Raw genomic sequence first — 17569 nt, forward strand, 5'->3', positions numbered from 1 at the left:
TTAGGGATGGAGTTGGGCAATTGCTAACGTCTGTTCACTCTGATCCTAAAGCAAACAAAAGGAATGCTTTGTGTTTGCCTGTACTTCTGACATGGTATTTCACAGTATGGTGGTGGTGTCTGTGGCTGGTTCCTGACAGCACTCCAGGGTCATTCTTACCTTGCTGTGCCCCAGAGGCTGTAGGCTGTTTTTGCCTGTGTCTGCCCTTGCCATAGTGGATGCAGTCCTTCAGCCAGCCCTGTGCCTGCTCCATCAGGGTGGTTTTCCTCTGAGAATTTGTCACCTCTGTGAGGCCAGGCAAGTAAGGAAGGCGAGCTTTTGCTCACTGAGGTGAAATGGCCTCATCCACTTTGCTTACACTGCCTGCTCCAGGCAGTGGGAAAAGCCCTCGGTGCTGTGGGAACTGTGCGGAGGCCTGAAGAGCTGGGGGAAGCTTCGGTGTGCTGTGCCTGCCCATCCTGCACTGATGCTGTGCTCTCTCCCAGCCTGTCCCACCCGGTGCTGTGCTCTCTCCCTGTCCGTCCGTCCCACCCGGTGCTGTGCTCTCTCCCTGTCCGTCCGTCCCACCCGATGCTGTGCTCTCTCCCTGTCCGTCCGTCCCACCCGATGCTGTGCTCTCTCCCTGTCCGTCCGTCCTACCCGGTGCTGTGCTCTCTCCCTGTCCGTCCGTCCTACCCGGTGCTGTGCTCTCTCCCTGTCCGTCCGTCCCACCCGGTGCTGTGCTCTCTCCCTGTCCGTCCGTCCCACCCGGTGCTGTGCTGTCCGAGCTCCCCGGGCTGGGTGTCCCCTCAGGGTCCCCTCAGGGCTGTCGCATCCCGCCGGCAGGGGGCGCGCGCCCCCCTCGGCCTCCCGCGCCTTCTGGATCCTTCCGCCGCAGCCTCGAGCCGCGCGCGTTGTGGTGACGTCATCTCTGTGCGCGCGGGCGGTGCGGCGCGGTGCCATCATGGCGCTGTTCTATATCAACAGGTACCCCTGGCCCTGCCTCTCTCCCTGCCCCTGTCTCTACCCCTGCCCCGGCCCCTTCTTCTGTCCTTCCTACTGTCCCTGCCTCGGCCGCTGTCCGTGCCCCGACCCCTGCCCCGCCTCTGTCCCTGTCCCTTCCCCGGCCCCTGCCTCTGTCCCTGCCTCTGCCACGGCCCCGTCCCCTGTCCCAGGTGCTGCCTCGAGCCCGGGCTCGGGTAGGAGCTGCCGGTGTGGAGGGCCCGGGTGTGCGTGGGCGGCTCGTCCCTGAAGGGGCTTTGTCTGGGCTGTTTCAGGTACGATGGGGAGCAGGAGCAGGAACAGGAGGAGGCGGAGGAGCGGGCGCGGGTCCTGCTGGAGCGGCTGCAGCAGCAGGCGAGGGCCCGGCAGCTGCAGAAGCAGCGGGAGGCGCAGCCCGGGGCGGGGGATGGCCCAGGGGGCGCGGGACTGAGCCCCGAGGATGAGCCCAGGGAAGGAAAAGGAAAAAGGAAGAGAGAGAGGGAAGAGCAGCCCAGTGCACAAGGGCAGAAAAAGCTGAAAGCAAAAGAACAGCCCCGCAGCTCTGCTGAAGACAGGGCAGGTCCTGAGGAGACAGCAGATGGCAGCAGCCCCGCGAAGAAGAAGAAAGAAAATAGAAGAAAATCGAAAGTGCAGCGAGGGAGAACTGAAGCAGGTAACAACAAACTGAGGCCATAGGATTTCAGTTCATTGTTGTCAACAGTTCTCCACAGAAAAGTGGGCACAAGTTGTTCTTTGAGGACCTTGCCCAATTTACCTGATTTTGTTTTCCTCTGCTTAATATGTTCCCAAAGTAGTTCTTTGTTTTAGGGGAAAGCCTCGTTGCAAACTTCAAGAGTCAGTTTAATGTAAGGGGTGGAGGGAAGCACATCACCTCAGTCTTGTTGTCTCCATATCAGTAAGGGAGTGTTTGGGTTCTGCTCTTGGATTTAGGAAGAAAGAGGAGCTTGGAAGTTGTTGCTTAAGTCCTGCATTGCAAAATGTTGCCTCCATCCCTTTCCTATAGCGTGTTCTGTAGCTTTGCATTCCTGTTATCTGAATTCCAGACTCTGAGGAAGATACCAAACACCAGGAAAATAGGGATAATTTTAAAACCAAGTCTTCTAAAAGGAAGAAGACAAATGAGGAAACAGAAGGGGATGAAACAGGGAAGAAAGAGAAGAGTGAAAGAACTGGAGAAAACCAAAGCACAAAGGAGGAGCTGCCCATAGCAGCCTCTGGGGAGGAGGCAAATCATCCTCCCTCCAGCCTGATGATTCTTGGAGACTACGACACAAAGCCAGTGCAGAAGGTAATTACCTTGACTGGATTTTGATGATGGTCAGGAAGGAACATACATGTTACAAGTTTATTTTATGTATGGCATTGCCATATTCTCTTTTCCCTCTCCTCAGGTTCAGCCCTTCCTACCACAGTGGCTTGCCCAGCCCAAACGAGTGCAGAAACGCATCAAAGACAATCTGTGTCCCATCAGAGATGTCCCAGGAATTCATCCCCACCTGCTGAAAAAGCTGCAAATGAACGGGATAGAGTCTTTTTTTCCAGGTACCTTGGTAGTGCTTTTGTTTCTTTCTAAACTGATTTATGGAGTTCCTGCTGTGTATTTTATGTAGTCAGTGAAGTAAAACATAAGACAAAGCCAAGTTTAATGCATGTAAGTGATTGTATCAGCTTTAACACTTCATTTTCAAAGCTTTTTATCTACGCTCTGTTATCTACTCATACATACAGCTTGAAGTAATAGCTCAGAGCTGCCCAAAGATGGAAATTTTACTTTTGTCCTCCTGTTTTTCTTCCTTATGCCAAGCACGTGTTTTACCTCTTTACTGTCCACCATCTTTGCTACTGATCAGAGCTCTCTGGGAACTTGTTCAGCTCATTAAAGCACCAGAAAAATGTTCAAACAAACAAAAAGTTCTATTGGTTTTCTGTTATCTTACTGGTTTTGCAAACAAGTGCAATAAATGCCAGGTCTTAAATAAGTAGAAAGCACAGCTGGAAGCAAGGATAAGGATAGCAGGGTGACCTTCAGTCAGTGACTTGGTCCAGCTGAGTCTGGAGGCTCAGGCTGTATCAGAGGCCCATCAGGGTTATGTTGGGAAGGCAGCATGTACCTTGTTTAAAGAATGCTTTTGTATAACATTTTACAGGTATTGCTGAATTCATTAACTGTGCATTTTGTGTCTGGTTTTGCTCAGTTCAGGCAGAGGTGATTCCTGCCATTCTGCAGAGTGCCTCCAATGGGTATCTGGTGGGGCAGGGCGGGTACCGGCCCAAGGACATCTGTGTCTCGGCCCCCACGGGCAGCGGGAAGACCCTGGCGTTTGTCATACCCATCGTCCAGGTGAGTTCCCCCCCAGGGCACTGTCTGTGGGGAAGATGCTGGGGTTGCTTTGGTTCAAAGGAAACCTCAACTTAGAAATAGGTCAAAAAGCCAAGGAATTTGTGGACATAAGGCAGCAGATTTTTTAGCTTAGAGTTGTCTGAGGGAGCTTCATGTCAGCATCCCACTCCTTTTCTCAGACAGCAGGCACAGTGGGAGTTAGGAGGGCAGAGGGAGAAAAATGGAAACATAAAACTCTGAGGATGTGTCAAGCCCATCTCCTCTAAAGAGGTTAGGTACTAGAACCCCATTCTGTCCCCACTGCTTTCAGGCACATATTTGGCCTTTATTTTGGCAGGTTCTGCTAGATCGAGTGGTTTGCCATGTACGAGCCCTGGTTGTTCTGCCCACCAAAGAACTGGCACAACAGGTATGTGGCTCTTCACCATCTCTCTGAACTGGGCTGAGGGACAGGCTGGTGCAGCCAGTGCTTTGGCTGTATGTGAAGCCCATTGAAGACCCGTCAGTGGGTTTGATGTTGTTACTGTAATGGAAAGTATTACTGCAACTGGTTTCCGTGGCAGCTGACAAAGCCCATCTCTTTGCAGGTGAGTAAAGTGTTCAACATTTACACTGACGGGACAGGTCTGAAGGTCGTTTTGATTACTGGCCAGAAATCTTTTGCAAAGGAGCAGGAGATGCTTGTCCAGAAAAAGTAGGTTTAAAGGTATTTTGATAAAGTTTATAGAGATTGTAAACTAATTAATGTCATTAGGCAGGGGTCAAAACACAGGCTATTGCAGCACATCATCTGCTGTCATGATTTTGGGTAGTGGGTTTATATGCTGGACACTGGTGGTTCTGTTGTTACAGTGCCTGCTACTACCCTTTTTTGTGATTGCAATGTTTTACTAGATGTTTCAGGTTCTTTAACAGCTGAATAAAATGCAAATGTTTACTTTGTGCCCACAGGTACAAATGACTGTGTGGGATATTGCTGCAATTAAGGGTTTTTTTTAAGAGCAATGGAGAACAACACTTTGTGTTTAAAATGAGACAGTAGAGTGGAGACTGGGCTTTGGTATCCAGCATGACCTCCCCATGCTCTCCAAAGTCAAGTGCATATTTGAATTTTACTGTTTCTCAGTTAATTGAATGATAGGAACACCCTAAGGTGTGCTGATCCAGGATCTCTGCTGCATGCCTTATGGTGGAGAGACTTACTGATGGACTGCTTGCCCTTTCAGAGTGACAGGCTATTGCAGCCTGGCTGACATTGTTGTGGCCACACCAGGGCGGCTCACAGATCACATCAGGCAGACCCCTGGCTTCAGCCTGACACAGCTTCGCTTCCTGGTGAGTTGGCTCCACAGGTCTCCCAGATGAGTGCACTGCCTGTTACAGCTGTAATTCCTGCTTTCTTCTTGCATGAAACATAAATATATCTCTGTTGGAACTGTTGTGTGGGCCTATCTGTGCTCCAGCTTCCAAAGGCAGCAGTCACAAGATGAGAAGTTTTATTCCAGCTTGTGACACCCAGGCATCCACCCATGTCCCCTTCTCTCCTAGCCTTTTGCAAACTCAGAGTAAGGATTGGCAAAGAAAGCAATTCTGTTGACTAGAAGTTTCCCTTCCATTCTGGCTCACTTGCTACAGACAAAGGAAAGTAAAAAGCTCCCAGTATTTAACAAGGGGTGTTTCTCATCCTTGTGAATTCAGATCGTAGATGAAGCTGATCGTATGATTGATGACATGCACCAGAACTGTCTGAACCAAATTGTCAAAGCTGCATTCCAAGTAGAAAATTACTCTGGCTCCAACATGCTTTTTCAGAGGACCAAACCAGGGCCTTTAACTGCAGCCAGGTGAGTTGCAGAGTGCATTTCTTTGAGCTGATAGCATGGACACCAGCACTGGATGTCACTGGCCTGTTCCATAGTGCACTCCCACAGGGACTCTCAAAGTCCCTTTGCTGTGAGAAATGTCTGCCAAAGTAAGGCAGAGAACAGGTGATGCTAGAGAATGTTCTTTAGACTATGTATTACATTCTCTAAGACTAAGCATTGTATTCCAAGCCTTTCTTATTTAGGCTGAAGCAGCATTAAAAGAATACACATACTGTCATCTGTGATTCATTTGCACAGTAACTATAGTAATACCCTCCAGCAAAGCTGAGTAATGGATTTGGAGGAAAACTCTTGCAATTGACTATCTGCAGCTGCTGTTTTCATACAGCCATGGTAGAGATGTGTCAGAAACTGAGATCAGTGGCAAAGGATCATAGTCATGGCCAAGGATATGACTAGACTGAGCACACTGGTAACCAGAGTGCAAGGATGTGTGCAGGAGTAATGGATTCGGGTTGTGCAGTTGGATCAGGGCACTGATCAGTTCTGTCTGTGAACTCCACCATAAAACAAGGATGGAAAAGAACCTATAAGAAAGGCCCAGGATAGGAAAAGAACATCAGAGAGAGTTAATTGCTTCCCTCATCATCTGAAGGCACTTGTGGTGGAACTCCTTTGCCTCATCCTCAAAGCCTGGTTTCCGTGTGCATTCTTGCAGCTCCTGCTCTCCTCAGATACCCCTACAGAAGCTGCTGTTTTCAGCCACACTGACCCAGGACCCAGAGAAACTGCAACAGCTGGATTTATTTCAGCCTCGCCTCTTCACATCTGTCTATTCCGAGAAAAAAACACTTGGAAATGGAACAGAGACTGAACAAGATCCTAATAATAAATACACACTCCCTGAGGGACTATCGGTATGGTGTTCTTTCTCTTGAATAAATTACACTTGAAGATTTGTTTAATTCTGGAGTATCTAGTTACGATTTTCCTGTAAAACTTGTGTCTTCCCTGTGTTTCACTGCATGACAGAGGTGCTGGGCAAAAGGGACTTTGGGAGTATTTATGACCTAGAGAGCTCTACTTTTTTGCATTTATTTTCTCATTACTTGATGTTCATTTGTTTAAGACTGGATTTTTTTTAATTAATCCCTCTTCATGTGGAATTAAGTTTACCAGCAACAAGGAGTAGAAATGTGAAATAATAATAATGTAGTAACACTTATCAGTTGTCCATATGTATAATATGCATTTCAAGGCATGCAGATACAGGCCAGCCTGTAGACAGGAAGGCCGTGCATGTTTTTACTTGCTGTGGAGAAGTAAGAACATCAAAAAAACTCAGGTCTCCTGTCTCCACTTGTGTTGTATCCTGCCAGCCTGTAACTGTGACTTATTCTAAAGGGGGTGGCACTGTAGGGTCTGGTTTTGCTGCTATTAGTCAGTTTTAAAACATCCAAGCCTGTATAAGTCATGGATAGGTAGTGGGTTTCAGGGAAGATAGTCCTGGCAAGTAATTGTTCTCTCTGAACTTCTTCCCTGTTGACTGCAGCAATGTTATGTGCCTTGTGACCTGAATTCCAAGCCTTTGATCCTCTTGTATTTCATGCTGACAATGAAATTCACCCGTGTGTTGTGCTTTACCAACTCCAGGGAAGCTTCTCACAGGTGAGTATATATAGAGATCACTATCCTATGTATCTGTCAAATGTTGTTACAGAGGTAAGGAAGTGACTGTTTCTATCCCCTTCACCTGCAGGTTGTTCCTGCTGGTTCAAGCCTTTGGTGGAGTCACAGTGGCTGAGTTTTCTTCTCGGTTGTCTCCAAGTGAGAGACGGAAAACCATAAAGGAGTTTGAACAAGGAAAACTACAATTGTGAGCATCTTCAATGAGTTTGCTGCATGTCTTTCAACATAGACTGTTTCCACTGAGAAAAGCTAGGCAGAGCCAAGGACACAGCTACACAGGGCGCTCTAAAATGGAGCGTGCAGGAGTCTGTGGCAGAGTGGGTGTGAGAGTTGGACTTGTGACTTTGATTGTTTATCCTGCATGTAACTTGGCCTGTTCTAATCTAGCTGCAATCTGAATTTGTGTGTTATTTCATAACAAGCAGTAAATGTAACTGCTTGTTCATAGAGTTGTCCCAAACACACAAGTTTGCAACTCTGAAGTTTAATATGTGTGCTGGGCATTTGGCATACAGGTTTACTTCTATCCACGTTTGATTTACATGGTGATTTGGTAGTTATATGAGATTGTGTCTGTGGAATGTCTTTGAGAAGGTAAATAGCTATTTTCTGGAGTTTCATTTTTATCCAAACCTGATGTTTAAATTTCTCCTTGACTACTGGAATTCACTTCACTCTCTAGTTCAGTGTCTTTATGGAATGGCCAAATACCTTAGAGCATTGTAACCTCCAGTGTGCAGGGAGCTGTCTGGCTCAGTATTGCATGCTTGGAGAGCCTGGAAACACCCAGTAGGTTTGCATGCACAACAGAGGGTGAGAGGTCTGTAGTGATGCTTGGAGGTCTGTAGGCAGCTAATAATGCCAGTGGCAGCGAGAAGTGACTTAAAGCACTCCTGCCACGCTCAGAGACAGAGGCTGGCTGTCCAGTTTGAACAGATGTCAGCAAGACTTGGGCTGTGTTCACTTGTGTTTCACTTGTGTGTGTAGTGCCAGAGATGTTACCTGAAAATAATTATGTATATACATTTACAACCAGGTTAATCAGCACAGATGCCACTGCACGAGGGATTGATGTTAAAGGAGTGAAATATGTAATAAACTACGATGCGCCGCAGTTCATCAGGACGTACATTCACCGGTAAGACAACCAGTCAAAAACAGAGGATGTCTGAGCTTGATTTGCTTTGAAAGTTTATCAAAAGTGACATGCACCTTTAATATTTTTACTTTAATATGCAAATAGCTTCCTAATAAAAATTAAGCCCACAGCATTGCTTGGAATCAGACTTTCTTAAATCTGGAGAATTTCAGAATCAGACTCTTGGAGCTGATAATGGCAGTGACTCTGGGACTAAAACTGACTTGAAGGTACTTTTTCTGTTTCCAGGGTTGGAAGAACAGCTCGTGCAGGAAAAGTGGGCATAGCCTTCAGCTTTGTCCTTAGGATTCAGGTATGTCTTTGGTGTGGGATTCATTTGATACGGAGGCATGCAGGAACATAAGGAAGATAAAGTTAACACTACTTCCCACCCACCTCTTCCAGTCAGCTGAACTTTGTGCTTGGAAACTTCAGTTATTTCCTGACATTCCAAAATGTGCTCATTTTCTGGCTGATAGGCACTGGGGTGTCTCATCTCCTGTGCCTGTTTTGTTACGCAGGAACGTCGGTTTCTGCGGATGTTGAGGGATGCCGGAATCCAGGACATAAGGAAACACCCAGTGAAGGGCAACTCATTGAAGCCTTTGGTGCAGCAATATGAGGGAGCTCTGTGTAACCTCGAGAAGAGAGTCAAGGTAATTGAGATAGGGAATAAAACAAACAATCAAACTATTTGTGCAGTTTACTGCAATTCATGCTTAGCACAAGTATTAGTGTCCAGGATGCTTTCCTTTAACTGAGACAATTTTATCTCAGTGTTAAGGCAGCATTTGGGGGTGCATCATTATGGAATACTCAGAAAGGATGGGGACGGGAGAAAGGTTTTCTGTTAAAGGTAGGCAGCATCCCTGGAGGGGTTAAAAAGACGTGCAGGTGTGGCACTTGGGAACACGGTTTAGTGGTGGTTTTGGCAGCACTGGGTTAACAGTTGGACTCAATGGTCTTAAGGGTCTTTTCCAACCAAAATAATTCTATGAATTGTGGTGGGGCTTTTCTGTTCTGCCTTTCTCTTTACCTCTGGAGCTGGGATTTTCGTAGCTACCCAGAGAACTGCAAATAAAAAGCAGATTAAACCTTTTGTCATTACAGAGTTTAACACTGTAAGGTGCAGCTGTGCTGAGTAGAAGTTGGGTATTCCAAACCAGGAAAGCATTCTCTGGAGGCCCTCGATACACCAGTGGGAAGGTTGAGAGCTTTCAGACAAAAGCAGGCTAGCATTTACCTTGCCATATGGGGGGCTAGGAGTCTGTAATAGACTTGGTGCTGCATGATTTGGGTAAGGCTTCTGCTCTCTAATTTGAGAACTGTTAAATGTCTGTCCTTGAAAAATGATTTTGAGTTCTAGGCTAGGAATGTTTGAGAACTGGAGCAGAAAAGATTATGAAATTGTTCCATTGCTCCCTGAAGTCCCTTCTGCGTGACTCTGAGACAGGGACATCTTCAATCATCTTCTCAACTTTAATTTTGAACAGAACGAGCGAGCACAGAAACGAGCCTGAACGAACAGAAGCTGCGATGGTCGTGTTGTGTGGCACTGACGCTGCTGAGCCAGACAGGACATGGACTGGTCCCCAGCACAGCAACACTGAGTCACAGTCCCTGAATGAACCTCAGTGGGTGGCTCCTCAACTTTATCATATCTGAAGTCAGCTATTACAGGCTTTTTTCCCTTTTCAAGGACACTGCAAACAGTTCAGTTACTGGTTTAAAAAAAAAGATAAATTTGGAGATACAGGTGTCTGGAAGAGGACTTTGCATCGTATCCTGCTGACATATGTAGGACTACCTCCAGCTCTTGAGCATGGACCTGGTGGAACTGCTGTCCTCCAGTGGTAAGGGCTGGGCCCTTCTGCACTGGGACAATCAATGGTTCTGCCTTACTGCACAAGCAGCTGTGTGCAAATGCATAAACACCTGTACAGCGCCTGTGGCAGCAGTGTATTTGAAGAGCTGCTCTATGCTGAAGTGACTGCAACTTTTAAATAAATACCATATATATATATTTTTAAAACAGTGTCTAATAAAAGATTTCTGGGTTTGGGAGTTGGACTTGATGATCCTTGTGTGTCCCTTCCAACTTGGGTTATTTTATGGTTAGGGATGGCAATATTCTTGAAGGCATTTTTCACTGTTACAGTCTTGCGCCTTGTCCTTTTCTCACCTATGTTGTCTCCTTCCAATGATCTGTACCAATGGTAACAGCAGGTATTATTGTTAGGCTGGTGTTAATGCAGACTGAAATGTCTACTGTCTGAAATGAATGTCCTGGAGCCAGCCACTGTCACTGCAAACTGTAAATATGTATTTGACACATGCCAGTGGTATTTTTAGCTGTCCCGGCAGAGGGCTTAGAGCTGCCATGCAGCTGCAGTCTGCAATTACCCTCCAGGAGTTGCTTTTGCTTCAGGAGAAAAGGCTCCAGCTCTGGTTGTTTTGTAAGGCAAAATAAATGTACACCAGCATTACCAATACATTCTTGAAGCAAAATGAAGGGCTGGGAATCTTGAAGGGATGGGTGTTGGGAAGGGTGGTTGAATCTTGTGAAGATAGGGCCATTAAGGGGTTGTTTTAAAGCAGTGAATCAATCAGTGTGTGTTTTCCTACTGTGTGACTGCTTGCTTCCAGCTGTTTTTCCGTGGCACGGGTGTCTGGGCTGGTAATGGAATCGCAGCAATGGGAAGTCCTCTTGCGCAAGAGCCGTGACCACCCATGTGCAAAACAAAGATATTGTGCCTTTTGAGCACCCTCGTCCCCTCAGCCCGGCTGTGGTTTCCTTATCATTAAGGGATAAGGACCGTTCCTAGGACAAGCCAGAGATCAGATATGAGGTGGCAGAGCACGGCTGAAACTTTGCTCCAAAAAGTGCCCTCATCGCCCATGTGCTGTGAGCCCTGCCCGGGCCAGCGGAGCGCCCGGAGATCGAGAGGGCTGCGCTGCCGCCCCGCCCGGGGGAGGGCCCGGGGGAGGGCGCGGCGGGGCCGCCCCGCCCGGACAGGGAGCGGTGCTGATGGGACCGCACGGGGCGGGAAGGGACGGAACGGGCGCGGGCGGCAGCGGCGACGGCAACAAAAGCAACAGCAGCAGCAGCGGCGGCAACAACAACAGCGACAGCAGCAGCGGCAGGATGGGGCTGGAGCTGTACCTGGACCTGCTCTCGCAGCCCTGCCGGGCGCTCTACATCTTCGCTCGGAGCAACAACATCCCCTTCGAGTTCAAGCAGGTGCAGCTCGTAAAGGGTAAGCGGGGCCGGAGGGGCGACGAAGGGGTCCCCTGTCCCCCGAGTGACTCCAGCCCCTGGGTTAGCGGGTACCCAGCTGCTCCATCCGCCGGCACCCCGCGTCCCTTCCCTGCTCCCGGCGGAGCTGCTCCATTCCAGCCTGCGGGTGGAAGCGGGTTACTCACGGTCTCCATCAGTGCCAGATCCTGCGAGAGGGTGTGGTGGCCCTCCCGCTGCAGGGGATTCCTGGTGCTTACATAAAAACAGGACCTAATTCTCCAGTGCAACCTTGTTTTTTAAGTCATCTCAATACCTCTGCTCCTCAGCAACAAACAGGACTCTGCAAAGGCGTGCGGTATCTTTGAAATCGGCTCCACCCCAGCAGAAAGTGGGTTTTTGATAAAAGAGGCTTTTCTAAGAAGCCTCGGGATGTGTCAGATCTGAGGGCATTCCCCATTTAAAGGAAAACAAAAACTCACAGAAGTGGGACATTCATGTATGGTCGAGGACAGCCGAGGTCTGCAGTTCTTGTTCTCTAAACTTCTTTAGAAAACTTTGTGCTCCAGTAAGCAGCAGCAGTTGCTGCAGAGGAGCTCTTCTCCTCTTGGCAGGGGTTTGCAGCCCCTTGGGAGGCTCCTCATGCACGAGTTTGCCGATGTGTCCCTGTGTGCAGGTAGGGCAGGGCAGGCAGCTGCCCCTCTGAGGCTTCCATTGGGTCAAGTGGTTTGTAGCCAGGTTATTTTGAGAGGGTTGAGGACAAACTTGTGAAGGCTGTGGAGCGAGACAATACAGCTGCTGGTGTTCTGAACACTGAAAAATGAGAAGGGAAGGTGGTTTATTTGGGCTAAAACCAACTGATAACTGATAGGAGCCTGTCCAAGGGGTATTGTGTGCTTTCACCAAAGGATGCCCAAAGATTTGCATCTTCTTTCTTTGTAACTGAAGCTGGTAAAAGCTGTCTTTCAACCTTTTCAGAGCTCTGCTGGATTTGAAATTAAGGTAATGTACTGGGCATAAAAATGTCTCAGTAAGTAATACCTAAAGACAGTGAAAGATGAGAAGGCTTCTGGGGCTGAAATTGATAAAGGAACAAAAGAGGTTTCAACTTGTGACTCAGATCTCAGGGGTGTTGTGGTTTAGTCTCTGGGTGTTCCCATGCACACCTTAGCCGTGTGTTGGTTGTACCTTACTCTGGCTTTCCTCCCACCTGTCTCATAGCAAAAACTTTTGCAATTGTTTGTAGCTGGGGGTGGTCTCATGTCATACCTTTACCTTTCGCAATAAATAATCTGTTGTGGTAAGACTGGTGCGAAGGAAACTGGCAGGCAAGCAATGAGAAGATCAAGGAGAATGGAACAACTGAAATACAGGTATTGAGGAATTGAGAGGAAGGAAAGTGAATTGTCACAACTTCCCAGTGCTCTGTGTCTCATGGCATCAGTGCCTGCTTTTGGCCAGTGCATTTCAGACAGGTGATTTGGCCTATGGGAATGCTAAAGGTGCATCTCATTCCATTGCTACAGTATGTGCACCTCCCATACCATAGGGAAGGGCTCCAGGTACCTGCAGCTGGGTTGGCTCTCTCTGGGACACAGTGTGGGAGGCCTCACTGCACTAGTACACATCATTGCACAGTATGTGAGGACTAGGTGATGTAACTGATGCTCAGAATTGAGCTGGTGCATTAACTGTGTCCCTTCAGAAAAACTCTTGGGCCCCCAGGAGGGCAGGTCTCAAGGAAAGGGGTGGAAACAGCGAGAATAGACAGAAAATCACATGATATTTAAAAGACACCTGAGGACCTGGAATCTGTACCTTCATCTTTTTGAAAGGGGATGGGGGAGATGGGCTGTCAGCCAAAAGACAGGTGAATAGTCACAAATCTGGTTTGCCAGGTCCTGGGAAAGATAAAATCACTTTAAGAGCATCTTCTCTGGCACACAGATTCTCAGAATCCTCATGTAGCAGGACGTGGCACAAGGTTAGTTACACATTAGAGAGGCTTGAATACCCAGGTACACATGTGTGACCAAAACCAGTGGCTGGAAAAGGCCAGGACTAATAAGTCACATAAAACAAGGCCTCTGGAAGTGAGTTCATACATAACAGAGCATGCTGAGGCCTCAGATGAACAGAGGACCTTCTCCTGTCAGGTTCACTCGGGCTACCTTTCAGGGGGACCTACAACACAGCTTAAAAGCAACAAATCCATACTTTCTCTTACAAAAGGTAAGCAAAATGCACAGGTGCTGATTGACAGATCTGTAATAAAGAATGGTATCTGAGGACTAAAAAGAGAGTTGAATATAAATTACATTATCATCCAGGAGAAAGGAATAATCTGCTTTCTCACTGTCCGTGTTGGTTGTGTTTGTGATAGTGAGATTCCTTTCCTGTAAGGCACTCGTTGGTCACTCTAGGTTTGTACAGGACAGGTACCTCCAAGCAAAAACTTGGAGCTGATAGAGCTGTTGACAAGCATTATTGGTATGAAAGGACTCCTAACCATTCTGCTCTTGGTTGAGAGGTGGTCTGGTATGCAGACAATAATCAAGTAAGCGGATACCACAGGGCAATCCCCCTGTTCGCCCTGCAGCACCAATTGATTGGTTATAAACTTGATACAAGACTGTATTTGTACAATCAAAACGAGGAACTTGAGGCCAAATGGTCCCCACAAATTCCTCAGGTGTTGCCAACAAGTCCTGAGTATCCCTGCCAAGTAAATCTTCTCATTTCCCTCCTCAGGGCAGCACAAGACGGAGGAGTTCCGGAAGGTGAATGTCCTGATGAAGGTGCCTGCACTAAGGGATGGTTCTTTCACCTTAGCAGAGAGGTGGGAATCAAATAAGCTCAACCTCCTGCCTGCAGTACTTTTTATCCTAAGGCTTGGATTCTGCCAGTACAGTGCTGGGACTCCAGCCCAGGCAGTTTTTCAGATTTCTTCCTCCTTCCTGTCAATTCCTGTACATAACATACCTGTGTTTCAAGAGACGCTTCCTTATGTAAGCAACTGAAACACTACTGATACTGCAAAAATCTGTAGGCTGTTGCTCAGATCCACCTTGCATATAGACAGTGTTTCCAAACTTAAATACCTGTCCATGTGTCCTCCTGCCCTCTGCCTGCAGCTGGAGGCTGTAGATGATGCAGGAAATCTGATGTAAGGCACCTGCTGCTGAATGGCCAGGCATTGTGAAGGTCAGCTTTGGTGGAAACTCATTCTGCAGCTCCTATTTGATTAACAGTGTTGATGGGGGTAACTGTGCCAGCAGGCCACGTCTGTCTGGCTGGGTGGATGTATCAGATAATTGCTGTCCACAAGCAGCCTGTTGAACCACCACAAACTCTCTCCTGGGCTGTGCCTTGCTGGCAGTCACATGTCCTGCACTTTTACCTGACTCAGATCAGGTTTGTCTTGCTGCTTGTCCAGCAGTGCAAAACTGGGTGGGAGAAGAAAGGATGAGGGGCTTTTATCTCAGATGATCAGCTCACCAGTCTGTCTCACCCTCTGGGCAGCATTGCAATCCTCCTGTACCTGGCCCAGAAATTCAAGACTCCAGATCACTGGTACCCATCTGACCTGCAGAAAAGGGCGAGAGTTGATGAGTACCTGTCATGGCAGCACGCCAACGTCCGTGCAAAGGGGAGCAAGGTGTTCTTAACGAAGGTAAGACCATTATCTACCAAAAATTAAGTGCTAAGAGCTATGAGTGCAATGGCCACCTTTGTGCAGGATCTTCCTGAGCAAATGTACAAGTCAGGTGACAGATAGGAACAAAACTGAGCCTGGAATTGACTTGGCTGCTCAGCTGAGCCTCACTGAATTGCTCAGAATCCTTCATGGTGTAGCCACCATTCCATGAGACCCACAGCAAACTCATCATAGGTAAGCAGCTCTTACCAGACACAGCTCAGTACCTGCTGCTTAGCCTCATGGAAAGAACCAACCTCCTACTGGAAAACTAAAATGCAGTTGCTGGTGGATGACGCAGTCTTCCCTTGAGAGGAGAAGTTTTGTAGTTGAAATTTCAGATTTCTAGGGAGGAGACAATGAGAGGCAGGAAGTAATGACTGACTGACATTAATGTTGACCTGGCAAGGGAGTTGAGCAGTTCCAGTTGTTCTCGTGCATGGTTGTGAGGGACCCTCAAAGGGTGTCAGAGAGAGGGTGATGACTAGGTTTGGAAGCAATCACTTAAAGAGCAACTTGTTTCTTCTCCCTGCCAGGTGCTGCTGCCTCTCCTCACAAGCCAACCACTTCCTGCAGAGAAACTGGAAGCTGCTATTGAGGAACTGAATGTTGTCCTGAAACAGTTTGAAGAGAAGTTCTTGCAGGACAAGCCCTTCATTGCAGGCAGCGAGATCTCCCTGGCAGACCTCGTAGCACTGGTGGAGCTCATGCAGGTGAGCTTCAACCCCAGCACTGCTGGTTATGTGAGTTGTGCTGTGGGCAGGCCAGGCCAAGGGCCAAGGGCTGCACCATCACTTCTGTAATGACAGATCTTCCTGAAGTTAACTCTTCCATGGGGTTAAGTCTTGTTCATTTTTGACTTTGACCCTCATAAAGTTTGCCAGGGAACACCTATTCTGATGAGACAGTTCTTTCTATGGAAATATGGACAAAATTCCTCAGGAAAAAAAGATTAATTACAAACTAGGCAGAGAAAGTACGAATACTTGGAAGAGCTGTGATGGTGTGCATGAACCTCCCTGTTACGTGTTAGGCAGTTCTGGGGTTAGCCTTGGCAGAACTATTTGCTGCTAATCCCAAGGGACAGCAGCTGCTGCGGATGTCACCACTTGCTTCCCTATGAGCTAAGAACCAGAGATGAGCTCCACTCAGTGAGATGACTGACTGCTGCCTTGAGCCAAAAGCATTCATTTCCTTCATTTGGTCCCATCCCTGGTAAATGCCTTGTTTGCCTGACTGCCAGGTGCTCTCTCTCTCCCTGCAGCCTGTCTGTGCTGGCTATGACCTCTTTGAGGAGAGGCCGAAGTTGATGGAGTGGCGCAGGCGGGTGGAAGAAGCCGTGGGCAAGCAGCTCTTCCAGGAAGCCCATGAAGGGATCATGAACATTAAGAACTTGACTGCTGATCAGTTTGCACCTGAACTGCTGGAGAATTTCAAGCAGCAGCTCCTAAAGCAGGTCACCCAGAATTAGAGGGTTATGCTCTAATAAAATAGATTATTTTATGAAGGCTTATTGTAGTCTTTTAAGAATCATACAGAAACACCATTCCACAAAATGCACTTCCCTTCACTCACAGTCTTTCTGCAATTTAGAAGGGAAGAAAAGTCCATCTTAAACTGACATGACCTGCTTTCTCCTTTTGTCTGCTGCAGCATGGGAGCTGTAGCCCTGTAGGCTTTCCTTTCATACTCCAACACCACTGGATCTGCTTGAGGTCTGAGGTAATTCAGTCTGTGTGGAAACAGGGGCCAGTCAGAGCTGCCTTCTCCTATCTCTGTGCAGAATTTTACAGGCCAGATTAAAGGTTTCCTGAGGGATGGTTTTCACTTTGCAAAGTGAAAATGTTCTGCGGGAAGAATTTTACTCTTTAGGAAAGAGGTAGGTCAGGAGGCAGTCCCTGGTGGGGACACTGCCACGGCTCTTAGAGCACCTGGCCACTAGATGCTGCTGCATCATCTGCAGGAGCAAAGGGACACAGTGCCAGGAGCAGGGAGCTGTGTGGGTACCCAAGGGAGGCCTCCAGCTTCTGGGAGGGACGGGGTTAGTCCTGTCAATAAAGCTCCTCGGCCACAGACTCATACCACACTCTACAAAGAACACCTTGCACAGTGGTAAAAAGCTGCTTTTCTTGGTCAAGCTGCTGCCAACCACACGGTCCCCACTGTAAACCACACCAGTGCTCTGTGTGTTTTCCCACAGCGGCTTTGTCAGCTCAACAGAAGCCATTTAGGCCAGGCTGTCGGCACTGAGAGTCCTGCTGCGGCTGGGCCAGCACTGGGGACAGAGGCAGCTGTGCTGGCCACCCCTCAGTACAAGAGCTGAGTAATGCCACAAATGCAGTTAATGTTTCACTACCTTTTTTCTCATCAGATCCTCCAGTAAAGTTAATGGTTACATTTGCCAGGTGTTGTAGCTCTGTTTGGATTTGTAAACAGGATTTGGAAGGAAGTGGACATTAAGTCGTCCTCCACACCTGTGCAGCACCCTTTACAACCTCTTGCCTGTGTCCCTTTGTGCCCCTCCTGCCTTCCTGTCCCTGTGACCTCCCATTTCCAGGTACAGGCTACCACAAGGAGGGTTCCAGTTTGCACAATTGTTTTTTCCTGCCTCTGGTTGCATCTGGGAGTCTGTTCGTCTCTGGGTGTGAGATGTCAGTCATCT

At 48.0% G+C, this 17569-nt stretch overlaps 2 protein-coding genes across 2 annotated transcripts; both read left to right on the forward strand.

Annotated features, from left to right (window-relative positions):
- The first annotated feature begins 922 nt into the window (after positions 1 to 922).
- DDX51 (DEAD-box helicase 51) lies at positions 923 to 10056 on the forward strand. Its single transcript, XM_071572314.1, has 16 exons — positions 923 to 966; positions 1257 to 1633; positions 2025 to 2269; positions 2373 to 2523; positions 3177 to 3322; positions 3660 to 3731; positions 3910 to 4016; positions 4549 to 4657; positions 5021 to 5166; positions 5867 to 6065; positions 6701 to 6816; positions 6908 to 7024; positions 7874 to 7975; positions 8225 to 8288; positions 8497 to 8631; positions 9469 to 10056. Exons 1-16 carry the CDS (start codon positions 944 to 946, stop codon positions 9493 to 9495), a joined length of 2136 nt encoding a protein of 711 aa, XP_071428415.1. The 5' UTR covers positions 923 to 943; the 3' UTR covers positions 9496 to 10056.
- Positions 10057 to 10994: 938 nt separating this feature from the next.
- Positions 10995 to 16408, forward strand: LOC139680070 (glutathione S-transferase theta-1-like). The gene is made up of 5 exons (XM_071572332.1): positions 10995 to 11232; positions 13962 to 14049; positions 14733 to 14883; positions 15444 to 15620; positions 16172 to 16408. Exons 1-5 carry the CDS (start codon positions 11004 to 11006, stop codon positions 16376 to 16378), a joined length of 852 nt encoding a protein of 283 aa, XP_071428433.1. The 5' UTR covers positions 10995 to 11003; the 3' UTR covers positions 16379 to 16408.
- The last annotated feature ends 1161 nt before the right edge of the window (positions 16409 to 17569 follow it).

Source organism: Pithys albifrons, chromosome 17, assembly GCF_047495875.1.
Source record: "Pithys albifrons albifrons isolate INPA30051 chromosome 17, PitAlb_v1, whole genome shotgun sequence".
Classification (NCBI taxonomy): Eukaryota; Metazoa; Chordata; class Aves; order Passeriformes; family Thamnophilidae; genus Pithys; species Pithys albifrons.

What these genes read in the sequence shown, in the direction of transcription:
- LOC139680070 (XM_071572332.1), top strand. Translation starts at nt 11,004, where the DNA reads ATGGGACCGCACGGGGCGGGAAGGGACGGAACGGGCGCGGGCGGCAGC. An exon ending in TCTTTCACCTTAGCAGAGAG is followed by an intron (nt 14,050 to 14,732) that starts GTGGGAATCAAA and finishes CCCTCTGGGCAG; the next exon opens with CATTGCAATCCTCCTGTACC. An exon ending in GCAAGGTGTTCTTAACGAAG is followed by an intron (nt 14,884 to 15,443) that starts GTAAGACCATTA and finishes TCTCCCTGCCAG; the next exon opens with GTGCTGCTGCCTCTCCTCAC.
- DDX51 (XM_071572314.1), top strand. Translation starts at nt 944, where the DNA reads ATGGCGCTGTTCTATATCAACAG. An exon ending in GATAGAGTCTTTTTTTCCAG is followed by an intron (nt 2,524 to 3,176) that starts GTACCTTGGTAG and finishes GGTTTTGCTCAG; the next exon opens with TTCAGGCAGAGGTGATTCCT. An exon ending in GAGATGCTTGTCCAGAAAAA is followed by an intron (nt 4,017 to 4,548) that starts GTAGGTTTAAAG and finishes TTGCCCTTTCAG; the next exon opens with AGTGACAGGCTATTGCAGCC.